Source organism: Mobula hypostoma, chromosome 10 (genome assembly GCF_963921235.1).
Source record: "Mobula hypostoma chromosome 10, sMobHyp1.1, whole genome shotgun sequence".
Lineage (NCBI taxonomy): Eukaryota > Metazoa > Chordata > Chondrichthyes > Myliobatiformes > Myliobatidae > Mobula > Mobula hypostoma.
Genome location: NC_086106.1, coordinates 49,482,140 through 49,497,778, shown reverse-complemented (window position 1 = coordinate 49,497,778; position 15,639 = coordinate 49,482,140). Strand labels below are relative to the sequence as shown.

At 42.3% G+C, this 15,639-nt stretch overlaps 1 protein-coding gene across 1 annotated transcript in view; it reads right to left on the bottom strand.

Moving 5' to 3' along the window:
• Nucleotides 1-15,639, bottom strand: part of si:ch211-26b3.4 (connector enhancer of kinase suppressor of ras 2) — an 841,707-nt gene that overhangs the window by 424,673 nt on the left and 401,395 nt on the right. The window contains exons 6-7 of the mRNA XM_063060466.1: nucleotides 10,230-10,349; nucleotides 1,204-1,263 (exon numbers count right to left, since the gene is read on the bottom strand). Of these exons, the coding sequence (XP_062916536.1) occupies nucleotides 1,204-1,263; nucleotides 10,230-10,349 (180 nt within the window). The remainder of the gene's footprint in view (nucleotides 1-1,203; nucleotides 1,264-10,229; nucleotides 10,350-15,639) is intronic.

The window sequence follows — 15,639 nt, the reverse complement described above, 5'->3', positions numbered from 1 at the left end:
TCCACTTGCCTCTGCCGTGCATCCCCTTTGCCTTCACCTCTGCTTCCTCCTCCTGCCTCCACTCACCTAGCCTCGCCTCTGCATGCCTCTCCTATTAATAAGTGGTTTTCTTTGTTTTGTATTCTGCTGGACATCACCAGTGCTATCTTAAACCAAACAGTTACTTTGGAAATTATTAAATCAAAAAGTAATTAATCTTGGAGACATAAACAATTTCCAAGTCATCTCCCAGCGGTAGTCAGACATTCAGACACCGTTGTGTACTAAGGATACAGGCTGCAAGTTTTATCAAGGGAGACCATTGAAAAGTTACTCTGGAAATTGACAAGCTATTGTATCTATTGGTATGATTGCAACAACAGCTTTCTATAGAATGGCAAACAGTAACAAAATAAACTCCTAGCAATTAAAATCAACCTTTATTTTGAAAATCCTTCAGGAAAAGTGACTTAGTTATTACAAGTCAGAAACTCCCCAGCTTCTAACCACTTTTCCCAATGACAGAATTATTTTATAGTGCAATTTTCTACAATATAAGGCTTCTTAGGGACACAACTATTGAGCTATTACGGAACTACCTACAGTATATTCTGAAACAAAGGAGAGGATGGGATTAGGGATGGGCTTTGGCATCAAGTCGCTTTACTGTGCTGTCGATTTGTGTTCAGCATGCTAAATGAAGCTTTTGGAGAAAAATATGCATATCTAATGAGAAGCTAATATCAGAAAAGCTGACAAGAAATTTAAAAGTAAATCATCTGAACTGACAGCTTCCGAACCAGTAATTTGTCATATGGTGTCACAATGCTGTTGTGTGGAGAGCAGGGCTGGAGGGGGTGGGGGTGGGGAACAGAGTTGTTGATTGGAATGTGAATGAATAAAGGTTGGGTAGCACCACTCCAAAAATGGGCAGTGAACGCTGATGTTCAGTGCTTGGTTAAAAGATGGTCAACTCAGTGGGTGGAAGGGCTTGTTTTCATTCTGTAACATTCTATGACTCCATATAAGCAACAGCTGCAGAAAATTGTACAATTTGCTCAAAGGTTTGAGGTAAATATCATTTCAAAATGAACATCTGTCATGACTTCAGAAATTAGTTTGGGTTTCTCACATCACACATTCCATAAACTGGTCTTCAGCAAAACTATAATTATTAAATGCTGTGTTTATTTTGGCATTCAGTAGGTTGGGGTTAAAACTTACATTTTCCGTTGTTCCTGTAATAACATGGAGGCCATCATAGGTTGACTTGATGTACATGCCCTACAAGAAGATCAGATGCAAAATCAATGAGACAAGTTGTTTGTTACAGCCAATTTTGTCCAACAATCCTATCCATTTATATCAGGTATGAACCAAGCATCAACTAACTACCACCTGAGGAATTCCAAAATCAAAAACCCACAACTCTGGAATAAAAAAAACATGAAGTATGCACTTTGTGTCAATAACCTTAGCTTGTCAGAAATTGAGTTACAAATTGAAACATCAGAAATAACTGCATTAAACAACATGTTCTGTTGATCCAACCATATTTCCTTCAATGCTGACCCTCAGTACATAGATTTTGGTTAGTTGATCCATTGGTTAATCAGGGTAGCTGCTTATTTGGGGCAACTCTTAAAGAACAAAAACAAATCAGGAAAATAACTGGGATTCCTTTCATTTATTTGGAATGCTTTGTCACTTACATCATAACCACGGATTCGACAGCACAGCATATACAGCAATTGCGCTTGTGAATATGCACATATCAGCTAATTATTATTTCATTGTGATGGTATTTAACTCCATTCCTTTCGGCAGAGCGCTTGTCGAGACTTGAGCAAAGCACAGCAACGTTTCGCTGACTGCTTGCATTCGGCCTTGCCTGCGATATTGGACTATTGAGTATAATAAGTATTATGAACTAATTTGTTACTAAGCTTGTCTTTTTTTATATACTTTTTATACCTTTTAAACTCCAGCTAATAGGGGCAGCCGCTTAGTTGGACCACAATATACTGGTCCCGATGTGTCCCAATAAACCAGAATCCATTGTAATCCTCTCAGACAGCATTTCTCCAAAGCTCTCCACCAATACTTTCAGACTCCCCCAGCTTCCACAATGCTGCAAGACCCAATCCCACTAACGGAGTGAAACCAGACCCCTTTGCATCTCCAGAAGCATCAGACAAAGTCTGACTGCAACCCCACCCACACTTTGCTCAGCAGCAACCAACTCTCCAGAGCAGGTAGACAGCAGCCTTCCTGTTGCATGTCATCCTACCACCAAAGATGTCAAGCATCACAGTACTGCTGGACACCTTTCATCACACTACAGAACAGGACTCCATGCATTTCTCTTCAATTGTTAGTGGTTATTTCAATGCAAAACAACGTAGACGACAATACTTACTACTTCTTCATTTTATTTTTGCACTATTTATTTAACTATTTTTTATATATATACACACACACTTACTGTAATTCATAGTTTTTTTTCTGTGATAATGTGTTGCATTGTGCTGCTGCCACAAAGTTAACAAATTTCATGACATATGCTGGTGATATTAAACCTGAACAACAGGAATTCTGCAGATGCCGGAAATTCAAGCAACACACATCAAAGTTGCTGGTGAACGCAGCAGGCCAAGCAGCATTTGTAGGAAGAGGTGCAGTCGACGTTTCAGGCCGAGACCCTTCGTCAGGACTAACTGAAGGAAGAGTGAGTAAGGGATTTGAAAGTTGGAGGGGGAGGGGGAGATCCAAAATGATAGGAGAAGACAGGAGGGGGAGGGATAGAGCCGAGAGCTGGACAGGTGATAGGCAAAAGGGGATACGAGAGGATCATGGGACAGGAGGTCCGGGAAGAAAGACGGGGGGAGGGGACCCAGAGGATGGGCAAGAGGTATATTCAGAGGGACAGAGGGAGAAAAAGGAGAGTGAGAGAAAGAATGTGTGCATAAAAATGAGTAACAGATGGGGTACGAGGGGGAGGTGGGGCCTAGCGGAAGTTAGAGAAGTCAATGTTCATGCCATCAGGTTGGAGGCTACCCAGACGGAATATAAGGTGTTGTTCCTCCAACCTGAGTGTGGCTTCATCTTTACAGTAGAGGAGGCCATGGATAGACATGTCAGAATGGGAATGGGATGTGAAATTAAAACGTGTGGCCACTGGGAGATCCTGCTTTCTCTGGCGGACAGAGCGTAGATGTTCAGCAAAGCGGTCTCCCAGTCTGCGTCGGGTCTCTCCAATATATAAAAGGTATGGAGGAATAGAGTTCCCCTGGTCCTCACCTACCACCCCACCAGCCTCCGGGTCCAACATATTATTCTCCGTAACTTCCGCCACCTCCAACGGGATCCCACCACTAAGCACATCTTTCCCTCTCCCCCTCTCTCTGCATTCCGCAGGGATCGCTCCCTACACAACTCCCTTGTCCATTCGTCTCCCCCATCCCTCCCCACTGATCTCCCTCCTGGCACTTATCCGTGTAAGCGGAACAAGTGCTACACTTGTCCTTACACTTCCTCCCTTACCACCATTCAGGGCCCCAAGCAGTCCTTCCAGGTGAGGCAACACTTCACCTGTGAGTCGACTGGGGTGATATACTGCATCCGGTGCACCCGATGTGGCCTTTTATATATTGGCGAGACCCGACGCAGACTGGGAGACGGCTTTGCTGAACATCTACGCTCTGTCCGCCAGAGAAAGCAGGATCTCCCAGTGGCCACACATTTTAACTCCACATCCCATTCCCATTCTGACATGTCTATCCACGGCCTCCTCTACTGTAAAGATGAAGCCACGCTCAGGTTGGAGGAACAACACCTTATATTCCGTCTGGGTAGCCTCCAACCTGATGGCATGAACATCGAGTTCTCTCACTTCTGCTAGGCCCCACCTCCCCCTCGTACCCCATCTGTTACTTATTTTTATGCACACATTCTTTCTCTCACTCTCCTTTTTCTCCCTCTGTCCCTCTGAATATACCTCTTGCCCATCCTCTGGGTCCCCCCGCCCCTTGTCTTTCTTCCCGGATCTCCTGTCCCATGATCCTCTTGTATCCCCTTTTGCCAATCACCTGTCCAGCTCTCAGCTCTATCCCTCCCCCTCCTGTCTTCTCCTATCATTTTGGATCTCCCCCTCCCCCTCCAACTTTCAAATCCCTTACTCACTCTTCCTTCAGTTAGTCCTGACGAAGGGTCTCGGCCTGAAACGTCGACTGTACCTCTTTCTAGAGATGCTGCTTGGCCTGCTGCATTCACCAGCAACTTTGATGTGTGTTGCCTGATATTAAACCTGAATCTGATTCTGAGTGAAAATGGCAGGGATCTGAGCTCATCTCTGCCTGAGCTGCTGAGCTCTCTGCTGGGCAACAAATCCTGCCAGAGAGAGTAAGGCACTGAGAATGAGAGAAGCAGTGGTGATGGGGCATGGGAGTGAAGAGAGGGGAACAGTGAGAGGAGTAATGGATTCTTTGGCACATGTTTTCTCTGAATATAACAAGGGTGAGTTGATTCAAAATGCATTTGAAACCTTATTAACACATTTACAGTGGTCTTCACTTGAGAATATGTAGAAAATAGAAAAAAAGTCTCCATACATTTAGAAGTGGGACAACATGATGCAGTTTGACTGCAGGCCAACACATTACCCTTTCATGCTTTGTTTATATCGGAGAAACAGCGGAAATGCATACTAATTTATAATTCCAGATATACAGACTTGAATTACTAATAGCTGGTCTTTTTCTAGAAGGTGCTCAACTTCCTGAATGTTACCAAGACCTTCTGCACCACCATAGTCAATTTGAGAGAATGATTTCAGTATTGTAATGTCTATTGTTCCACACAAAGTATCACAATACCCATAGAAGCTAGAAGAAAAAAGGCTTTCTTTAACCATCTGTGAGTAGTGTACTTATTTTTTGACTTTGTATAATTGCTTAGCTTCACATTAAAAACTACCTGGGGTTTTGGTAGATCTTGGTTAATCCATTATAAATATCACCGATGAGTACAACTGCTTCAGACAGATGAAGTAATCACACATTTAGGGAGGATAGGGAGGATAGGGAGGGTTTAAACTAATTTGGCAAGGGAATAGGAACCGGAGTGACAGGGCTGAGCAAGGGGAAAACAGAAATAAATCAAAGGTAGCGTGCAACAGAGATTACAGAAAGGACAGGCAGGAGATGAGGCTTAATCACAGCCAGTGGCATGAGATACAGAGCAATACAGGCGCGGTACAGTTAAAACAGGAAGCAACAAATACTGGGCTGAAAGCTTTATATTTGAATGCAAGCAACTTAAGAAATAAAATGGACGATCTTGAGATTCAGCTACAGATTGGCAAGTATGACATTGTGGCCATCTCTGAAACTTGGCTAAAGGATGGTTGCCATTGGGAGCTGAACGTCCAAGGATATACACAGTGTATCAGAAAGATAGGTTAGTAGGCAGAGGGGGTGGTGTGGCCCTGTGTATAAGAAATAATATTAAATCATTAGAAAGGGATGACATAGGATCGGAAGGTGTAGAGTCTCTATGGGTTGAGTTAAGAAATGGCAAGGGTAAAAGGACCCTAATGGCAGCTGTATACAGGCCTCCAAACAGCAGCCGGAATGTGGATTACAAATTACAGCAGACGATAGTAAAGGTGTGTCAGAAGGGCAATGTCATGATAATCATTGTAGATTTTAACATGAAAGTGGGTTGGGAAAACCAGGCCAGTACTGGGCCTCAAGGGAGAGAATTTGTAGAATGTCTGTGAGATGGCTTTTTAGAACAGCTTGTTGTTGAGCCCACTAGGGGATCGGCTGTGCTGGATTGGGTGTTGTGCAATGATCCGAAGGTGATAAGAGAGTTTAGGGTTGAGGAACCCTTAGGGAACAGTGATCACAACATGATCAAGTTCACTTTGAAATTTGAGAAGGAGAAACTAAATTCCAATGTGTTGGTATTTCAGTGGAATAAAACAAATAACAATGGCATGAGAGGGGAACTGGAAAGGGACACTAACAGGAAGGACAGCAGAGCAGCACTGGCTGGTGTTTTTCTGTGAAACATGAGGGAAGTGCAAGATAAATATATTTCAAATAAGAAGAAATTTTCGAAAGGAAGGACGCTACCGTGGCTGACAAGTGATGTCAGACCCAAAGTAAAAGCAAAAGAGAGGGCATACAAGGAAGCCAAAGCTAGTGGGAAGATAAAGGATCGGGGAGCTTTGAGAAACTTTCAGAAGGAAACTAAGAAGGTCATTAGGAAGGAAAAGATGAATTATGAAAGGAAGCTGGCGACAAATATCAAAAAGATACTAAAATTTTTTTAAGTATATAAAGGGCAAAAGAGATTTGAGGGTAGATAACGGACCAATAGGAAATGACACTGGAGATATTGTAGTGAGATTCACAGAGATGGCAAAGAAACCTAATGCATATTTTGCATAGGTCTTCTTTGAGGAAATTACAAGCAGGGTAGACAAAGGAGATGTAGTAGATGTGGTGTACTTGGATTTTCTGAGACCTTTGACAAGGTGCTGCACATGAGGCTGTTTAGCAAGATAAGAGCCCATGGAATTACAGGGGAGTTACTAGCATGGGCGGAGCATTGGCTGATTGGCAGAAAACAGAGCATGAGAATATAGGGATCCTATTCTGGCTGGCTGCCGGTTGACAGTGGAGTTCCACAGGGGTCAGTGTTGGAACTGCTGCTCTTTACGATGTATATCAATGATTTGGACTATGGGGTTAATAGATTTGTGGATAAATTTATTCATGATACAAAGATAGCTGGAAGAGCAGGTGGTGTTGAGGAAACAGAGAGCCTGCAGAGAGACATAGATAGTTTAAGGGAATGGGCAAAGAAGAGGCAAATGAAATACAATGTTGGAAATGTATGGTCATGCACTTTAGTGGAAGAAAAAAACTGGCAGACTATTACTTAGATGGGGAGAGAATTTAAAATGTAGAGATAGAAACATAGAAACATAGAAAATAGGTGCAGGAGTAGGCCATTCGGCCCTTCGAGCCTGCACCGCCATTTATTATGATCATGGCTGATCATCCAACTCAGAACCCAGCCTTCCCTCCATACCCCCTGACCCCTGTAGCCACAAGGGCCATATCTAACTTCCTTTTAAACATAGCTAATGAACTGGCCTCAACAGTTTGCTGTGGCAGAGAATTCCACAGATTCACCACTCTCTGTGTGAAGAAGTTTTTCCTAATCTCGGTCCTAAAAGGCTTCCCCTCTATCCTCAAACTGTGACCCCTCGTTCTGGACCTCCCCAACATCGGGAACAATCTTCCCGCATCTAGCCTGTCCAATCCCTTTAGGATCTTATACGTTTCAATCAGATCCCCCCTCAATCTTCTAAATTCCAACGAGTACAAGCCCAGTTCATCCAGTCTTTCTTCATATGAAAGACCTGCCATCCCAGGAATCAATCTGGTGAACCATCTTTGTACTCCCTCTATGGCAAAGATGTCTTTCCTCAGATTAGGGGACCAAAACTGCACACAATACTCCAGGTGTGGTCTCACCAAGGCCTTGTACAACTGCAGTAGTACCTCCCTGCTCCTGTACTCGAATCCTCTCGCTATAAATGCCAGCATACCATTCGCCTTTTTCACCGCCTGCTGTACCTGCATGCCCACTTTCAATGACTGGTGTATAATGACACCCAGGTCTCGTTGCACCTCCCCTTTTCCTAATCGGCCACCATTCAGATAATAATCTGTTTTCCTGTTTTTGCCACCAAAGTGGATAACTTCACATTTATCCACATTAAATTGCATCTGCCATGAGTTTGCCCACTCACCCAACCTATCCAAGTCACCCTGCATCCTCTTAGCATACTCCTCACTGCTAACACTGCCACCCAGCTTCGTGTCATCCGCAAACTTGGAGATGCTGCATTTAATTCCCTCATCCAAGTCATTAATATATATTGTAAACAACTGGGGTCCCAGCACTGAGCCTTGCGGTACCCCACTAGTCACCGCCTGCCATTCTGAAAAGGTCCCGTTTATTCCCACTCTTTGCTTCCTGTCTGCTAACCAATTCTCCACCCACACCAATACCTTACCCCCAATACCGTGTGCTTTAAGTTTGCACACTAATCTGCCTTGAGAGTCCTTTGTGCAGGATACCCTAAAGGTTAACCTCCAGGTTGAGTGGTGGTGAAGAAGGCAAATGCAATGCTGGCATTCATTTCTAGAGGTATAGAATATAAGAGCAGGGATCATCTTATAGAAACATTCAGAATATTAAAAGGCCTGAGCAGATTAGATATGGCAAAGTTATTTCCCATGGTGAGGAGGTCTAAGACAAGTGGGCACGACTTCAGAATTGAAGGACAGCGATTTAGAACAGAGATTTGGAAAAATTACTTTAGTCAGAGGGTGGTAAATCTGTGGAATTTGTTGCTATGAGTGGCTGTGGAGGCCAAGTCATTGGGTGTATTTAAGGCAGAGATAGACAGGTCCTTGACTAGCCAAGGCATCAAAGGGTATGGGGTGAAAATTGAATGGCAGAGGAGACTTGATGGGCTGAATGGCCTACTTCTGCTCCTATACCTTATGGTCTTATGGTCTTATTGCTTTGGGTCTCATTCATTACAATTATCACTAAATAGCGGGGAAAATTATTTTCAGTCTTGCAGACAATATGATCTTATCATGAGATGATCAATCTTTACTCTGGAATATAGTGCACTCCGAATGATCTCTTGATCTCTGGCCAGTTTTCCCCTTTTGCACTTTGCAATTTATCTAAATTTGCTGTTCCCAACACCCCTGACCTCAGTGACTCATTTGTGTTGTCAGAGCCTTCTATTTAAATTCCCTCATGGCCCCTGACATCCAGCTCCTTGACTCCTGTTCATCCACAAATCACCCCCCTTCTAATGTATACTGCATCCCAGGTATCATTCCCTCTCCTAATGTTCCAGCACTGTCTGACTCTTTTGGCCAGGATTTTGGTGACCTCTTTCTATATACTCCTTTTTTTGCACGGGTAGTTATAAATTACTTCATATGGGTGCTTGATGGGCTGAAGAGTGGAAGCCTACAAAGTACGTTCATTTTTTTTTTCTAAGGGCGTAACGTAAAAGGAAAATGCTGCCACTGTGTAACCCCCATGCCTTTTCTGCCATGGAAGTTTTATTGCATGCAATTTCTACAAAACCTTTCCTCTGCCAACAATTGTCAATGCTGTCGGGAAATAAGAGCACTCACACAACACCCTTCTTTCTCATCCACTTTTGCCTGTCCAAAAACCTTTCTTCATTCATGTATAGCAAGAAAACAGGCCCTTCAGCCTCCTAAGACTGTGCCAACCATAAGACATCTAGTTTTACTTTAATTTGGCTCACACTCTCATCAACTTCCCTCTTTCCCACACTAGGAATTTATAGTTAACCATCAAATCCCATGTCCTTTTCGACATGGGAGGAAACTGAAGCACCCAGAGGAAACCTACATGGTCACAGGGAGAATGTACGCACAGACAAGACCCAAGGTTCTGGGTTCTGGGTCTTTGGTACTGTTGGACTGTAGGTCAACCACATGAACCTCTGTACACAGGAGGTCAACTTTTCAGCAGAAGCCACAGAAATCACATAAAATCAAGTAGGAAGTAGTTGTATGAAGAAAGAGGTTTGGATGGGGTATTACGAAAGTGCCAAGGAAGTTGTCTGTCAATAAAAAAAATCAGGAGAGAAAATGACAATTGCCAATTATAAAATAATTTATAATAAACTCTCCCTCTTTCATACAGCTGCTTGGACTTTAGTCAGAATTATTGGTAAGCAGCCAGCTTACCAGTTATTACAATCTCTTAGTTTTTAATCAGATTCTTGGCTGTGTGCAAAGGCAGTCAGTTGTGGGCTAATACTTGTCTTGACAAACACAAGACTCTTCTTTGAATAATCCTGCTAGCTCCCTAAACTCTCCAGGGTAAGGCTAAAACAAAGAGTATGTTGAATTGAGGTTTTACACACCCATGTTTCCATCTGTTTAATGTCACATTCTTTTCCAGATAAATTAAGAACACAAAGGCATTAGCAATAATACCTTTCTTAACTGAGAAGTCAAACTATTTTTTCTCACACTCATATTGATAATAGACTAGAAGATTGAATTTCAATTCTCAAACAGCATTAAAGTAAACCACTGTAAACAGAAATGTACTGCAAATGATCACGTACAGTTCATAATGATACAGAAGAATTGTCTCCTTACCAAACCCTCACTGGGCATTATGTTCGTCAGGTGGACAACTTCAAGATGTGCAGACTGAGACACCAAGGAGTCAGAAGAAAGTGAGATGATGTGATCACAGATCCCTGATAATGTTTTACACTGTAAACATTCAAAGAACCCAAGACAAGTGTTAGTGAAGTAAAAGTGAACTTCTTCCTTATCACTTGCACTTTTTGTTTTTATTAAAGTTACCACATGAGGACAGTTAATAATCACATACTTGGCTCTGGAAATCTTGAAGGAAGATGACATGGAAATCTATTCACAGTCATAGAGTTAAACAAAGAATACAGTATCTATAGTGTACTGTACACTGCTTCTAAATTTTATCTATTGATTTCAATGTTAATTAATTGCTTTATAATAGCCCTATAATTTCCACTATCTGAAATTTGGACAAGAGAACTTCAGTCCTTCAGTTAAGAACAAAAATATCGACTCTTAATTCCTGTCCATAGATGCTGCCTAACCTGCAGCATTGTGTGTTTATTACCCTGGAATTCCAGCATCCACAAAATCTCTTGTTGAAGAGAATTTCACCATCATTCTGAGAACATTCTCACTTTTGAGTTAAAGAGATAGTAGCTTCAAGTCATAGTCTCGGAGCTGTTAGAAGTTTATGACAAGTGCTATATAAATGTGACTGCAACCTATATAAATGTGAGCCTTCCTAGACCAGAGGAATGTTTCTGGTGTTCACCCAAATGCTATGGAAGTATTTTGTTCCTGGCCAAGGAAGCTGGACAACTTGTGCTCCCTCTGCCTTTTTTCCCCTGGTGCTGTTCATCTGAATCAGTTTATTTCAGAGTGAAACCTAATTGCACTATTCCAGAAATTTTGCCAGATTCTTCCAATTGAGATTCATTCTGACATATTTGAAACAATTCTGGCATCAGGTGCACAAGAAAGGATGTCATACAGTGTACAACCTTCCATTTTTTCCAGCGGTCCAATGGAATTGACAGAGGAGGCTCCACACAGGTAAGGGCGAGTGATTTAAAAGGTAGCATTCCTGGGCTTTCAGCTTTTTCCGGTGGCCTAATCAAATCAACCGAGAACGCTCCATGCAGGTAGGGATGACCGATTTAAAATTAGCGTGTGCAGGCTTTCAGCATTTTCAGGCAACTCAATCAAATTGTGGCTCATTAGCAAGGGCAAATAAACAAAACATAGGGACAAGTGGAGCGGCCATTGTTGGAGAGGACCTGTGTAAGAATGGGGAGGCTTTGGCTCAGCAGGCTTGGGCAAGGTAAGTTTCTGGTAAGGTTCTACTTCATTCTTTGTCTGTTGATGCATAGTTAGTGCAGTGAGAATGTTTCCAGGAGTTCTGCTGCGTTCTCTGTGTGAGATGAGGGAACTCTCGGAGACCTCCAGACTCCTGAATAAGTACATCTGTACAAAGTGCATTGAGCTGCAGCTCCTTAGACAACGAATTGAGGCTGCAGCTCAATGATTTTCAGCTGATATGGGAAAATGAGGAGGTGATAGATAGGAGTTACAGGGAGGTAGTCACCCCTAGGTTGCAGGAGGCAGGAGGCAGGTACCTGTATCACTGTCAGGCAAGGAAAAGGAAATGGGCAGCCAGTGCAGAGTCATTCCTCTCAATTATAAGGAAACCATTTTGGATAATATTGAGGGGAAAGGCCTACAGGAGGGAGCCACAGCTTATAGGTGAGAGCTTAACATCCAAGAATACGATTTGTATCTAAAGGACAGACATAGGAGAGGGGTGGCATGGTTCTGTTGGTAAAATATGAAATCAAATCCTTAGTAAAAGGTGCTCATGGATCAGAAGATGTAGAATCTTTCTGGGTAGAGCTAAGAAACTGAAAGGGCAAAAAGACCCTGCTGGTGTTATATACAGACCTCCGAATAGTAGCCAGAATGTGGGCTACAAATTACAATGGGACATAGAAAAGCCATGTCAAAAGGGCAACATTACCATAGTCATGAGGAATTTCAATATGCAGATAGATTGGGAAAATCAGGTTAATGCTGTTTCCCAAGTGAGAGAAATTGTAGAATGCCTATGAGACGGCTTTTTAGAGCAGCTTGTGGTTGAGCCCACTCGCGGAAAGGCAATTCTGGATTTTGTATTGTGTATGAACCAGTTTTGATTAGGGAGCTTAAGTAAAGGAACCCTTAGGAGACATTGATCATAATATATATAGAACTCGTTCAGCAATTTGTGAGGGGGAAGCAAAAGACAGATGTATCAGTATTACAATGGAGTTAAGGGAATTATAGAGGCAGAGGAGAGGAGATGGCCAAAGTTGATTGGAAGAGGACCCTTGCAGGGATGACGGCAGAGCAGCAATGGTTGGAATTTCTGGCAGCAACTTGGAAGATGCAGGACAGATACATCCCAAAGTAGAAGTATTCTAAAGGCAGGATGATGTGACTGTGGCTGACAAGGGAAGTCAATGCAAACATAAGAGCAAAAAAGAAGGCTTATAATAAGGCAAAAAAAATCAGTAGGATGTTAGAGAATTAGGAAGCTTTTAAAAACCAGCAGAGGGCAACTGAAAAAGCCATAAGGAGGGAAAAGAGGAAATATGCAGGTAAGCTGGCCAATAATATCAAAGAAAATACTAAAAATTTATTCGGGTATATAAAAAGTAAAGGAGAGGTGAGAGTGAAGATCGGTCCACTGGAAAATCATGCTGCAGAGGTAGTAATGGGGAACAAGGAAATGGTTGATGAACTGAATAAATATTTTGCATCAGCCTTCATTGTAGAAGACGTGAAAGGTACGCTGGAAGTTTGAGAGTGTAAGGGGGGCCGAACTGAGTATAATTGCTTTTATAGGGCAAAGGTTCTGAATGAACATAAGTCACCTGGACCAGATGGTGTACACTCCAGGGTTCTGAAAGAGGTAGCTGAAAGGATTGTGGAAGCATTAGTAAGGATCTTTCAAGAATTTCTAGTTTCTGGAACAGTTCAGAATGACTGGAAAATTGCACATGTTACTCCAATCTTTAAGACGTGAGGGAAGCTGAAGAAAGGAAATTATGGGCCAGTTAGTCATTGATTGGGAAGATGTTGCAGTCCATTATTAAGGATGAGATTGGGGTACTTGGAAGCACATGATAAAATAGGCTAACGTCTGCATGGTTTCCACAAGGGAAAAACTTGCCTCGCAAATCCGTTGGAATTCTTGGAGAAAATAACAGGCAGGATAGTCAAAGGAGAGGCAGTAGATGTTATTTACTTGTTTGACAATATGTCACACATCAGGATGGTTAACAAGATAAGAGCCCCTGGAATTACAGGAAAGACACTAACATGGATTGAAGATTGGCTGATTGGTAGGAAGCAAAGAGTGGGAAAAAGGGGAGCCTTTTCTGGTTAGATGCCAGTGACTAATAGTGTTCCGCAAGGGTTGGTGTTCTTTTCCTTTGCTTCTTTTTACGTTATATGTCAATGATTTGGATGACAGAATGGATGGCTTTGTGGCCAAGTTTGCAGAAGATATGAAGATGCTTCCCTCTGGTGGCCCACTTCCTTCACTTTCTCCCATGGTCCACTGTCCTTTCCGATCAGATTCCATCTTCTTTAGTCCTTTACCTCTTCCATCTGTCACCTCCCAACTTCTTATTTCATTCCTGCTGCTCCCCCATCTACCTTTCCTAACCTGGATTTTCTTATCACCTGCCAGATTGTACTCCTTCCTGTTACCCTTCCCACCCCCCGTCTTCTTATTCTGGCTTTTTCCTCTCTTGTTTCCGGTCCTGATGAAGCCTAACAGCTTGAAGTGTCTACCATTTATTTCTCCCCATAGATGATTCCGAACATGCTGAGTTATTATTCGTCCAAGGAATTATTTCATTGGAAATAATTATCCCCACATCCCTTTTGAAATACCACTATTATTTTGACAGACTACGGTTACAACAGCATACAATTCTCTTTGCATAGCTCAAAACATTTGAAGCCTGCCAAAAAAGGAAGGCCAATTTAACACTGTTTTATGTTTCCTTTTTAAATGAAACCAGAACACACACATAGACAGCAGTGAATTCTCAAAAACATTACAAATAAATCATCAGGTACTTTGCTTGTCAAGAACCCATCAATAAAATTTTTTTAAAGAGCATGGAAATTCAGTTTGACGATGAACGATCTTGAAAGGTGAAGCTGGCACATTTTTCACTGTCAAACAAAATTTTATTACCCTTTGTGGCCTAGCCTAATCTAGCCTGCTTGGAAACTTCAGTTAAGGAAACTATTATATACATCATAAGCCGGGAAGATGTGGAATCGATATGGGTAGAGCTGCGTAACACCAAGGGGCAGAAGACGCTGGTGGGAGTTGTGTACAGGCCACCTAACAGTAGTAGTGAGGTCAGAGATGGTATTAAACAGGAAATTAGAAATGTGTGCAATAAAGGAACAGCAGTTATAATGAGTGACTTCAATCTACATGTAGACTGGGTGAACCAAATTGGTAAAGGTGCTGAGGAAGAGGATTTCTTGGAATGTATGCGGGATGGTTCTTTGAACCAACATGTCGAGGAACCAACTAGAGAGCAGGCTATTCTGGACTGGGTTTTGAGCAATGAGGAAGGGTTAATTAGCGATCTTGTCGTGAGAGGCCCCTTGGGTAAGAGTGACCATAATATGGTGGAATTCTTCATTAAGATGGAGAGTGACATAGTTAATTCAGAAACAAAGGTTCTGAACTTAAAGAGGGGTAACTTTGAAGGTATGAGACGTGAATTAGCTAAGATAGACTGGCAAATGACACTTAAAGGATTGACGGTGGATATGCAATGGCAAGCATTTAAAGGTTGCATGGATGAACTACAACAATTGTTCATCCCAGTTTGGCAAAAGAATAAATCAAGGAAGGTAGTGCACCCGTGGCTGACAAGAGAAATTAGGGATAGTATCAATTCCAAAGAAGAAGCATACAAATTAGCCAGAGAAAGTGGCTCACCTGAGGACTGGGAGAAATTCAGAGTTCAGCAGAGGAGGACAAAGGGCTTAATTAGGAAGGGGAAAAAAGATTATGAGAGAACACTGGTAGGGAACATAAAAACGGACTGTAAAAGCTTTTATAGATATGTAAAAAGGAAAAGACTGGTAAAGACAAATGTAGGTCCCCTACAGACAGAAACAGGTGAATTGATTATGGGGAGCAAGGACATGGCAGACCAATTGAATAATTACTTTGGTTCTGTCTTCACTAAGGAGGACATAAATAATCTTCCAGAAATAGTAAGGGATAGAGGGTCCAGTGAGATGGAGGAACTGAGGGAAATACATGTTAGTAGGGAAGTGGTGTTAGGTAAATTGAAGGGATTGAAGGCAGATAAATCCCCAGGACCAGATGGTCTGCATCCTAGAGTGCTTAAGGAAGTAGCCCAAGAAATAGTGGATGCATTAG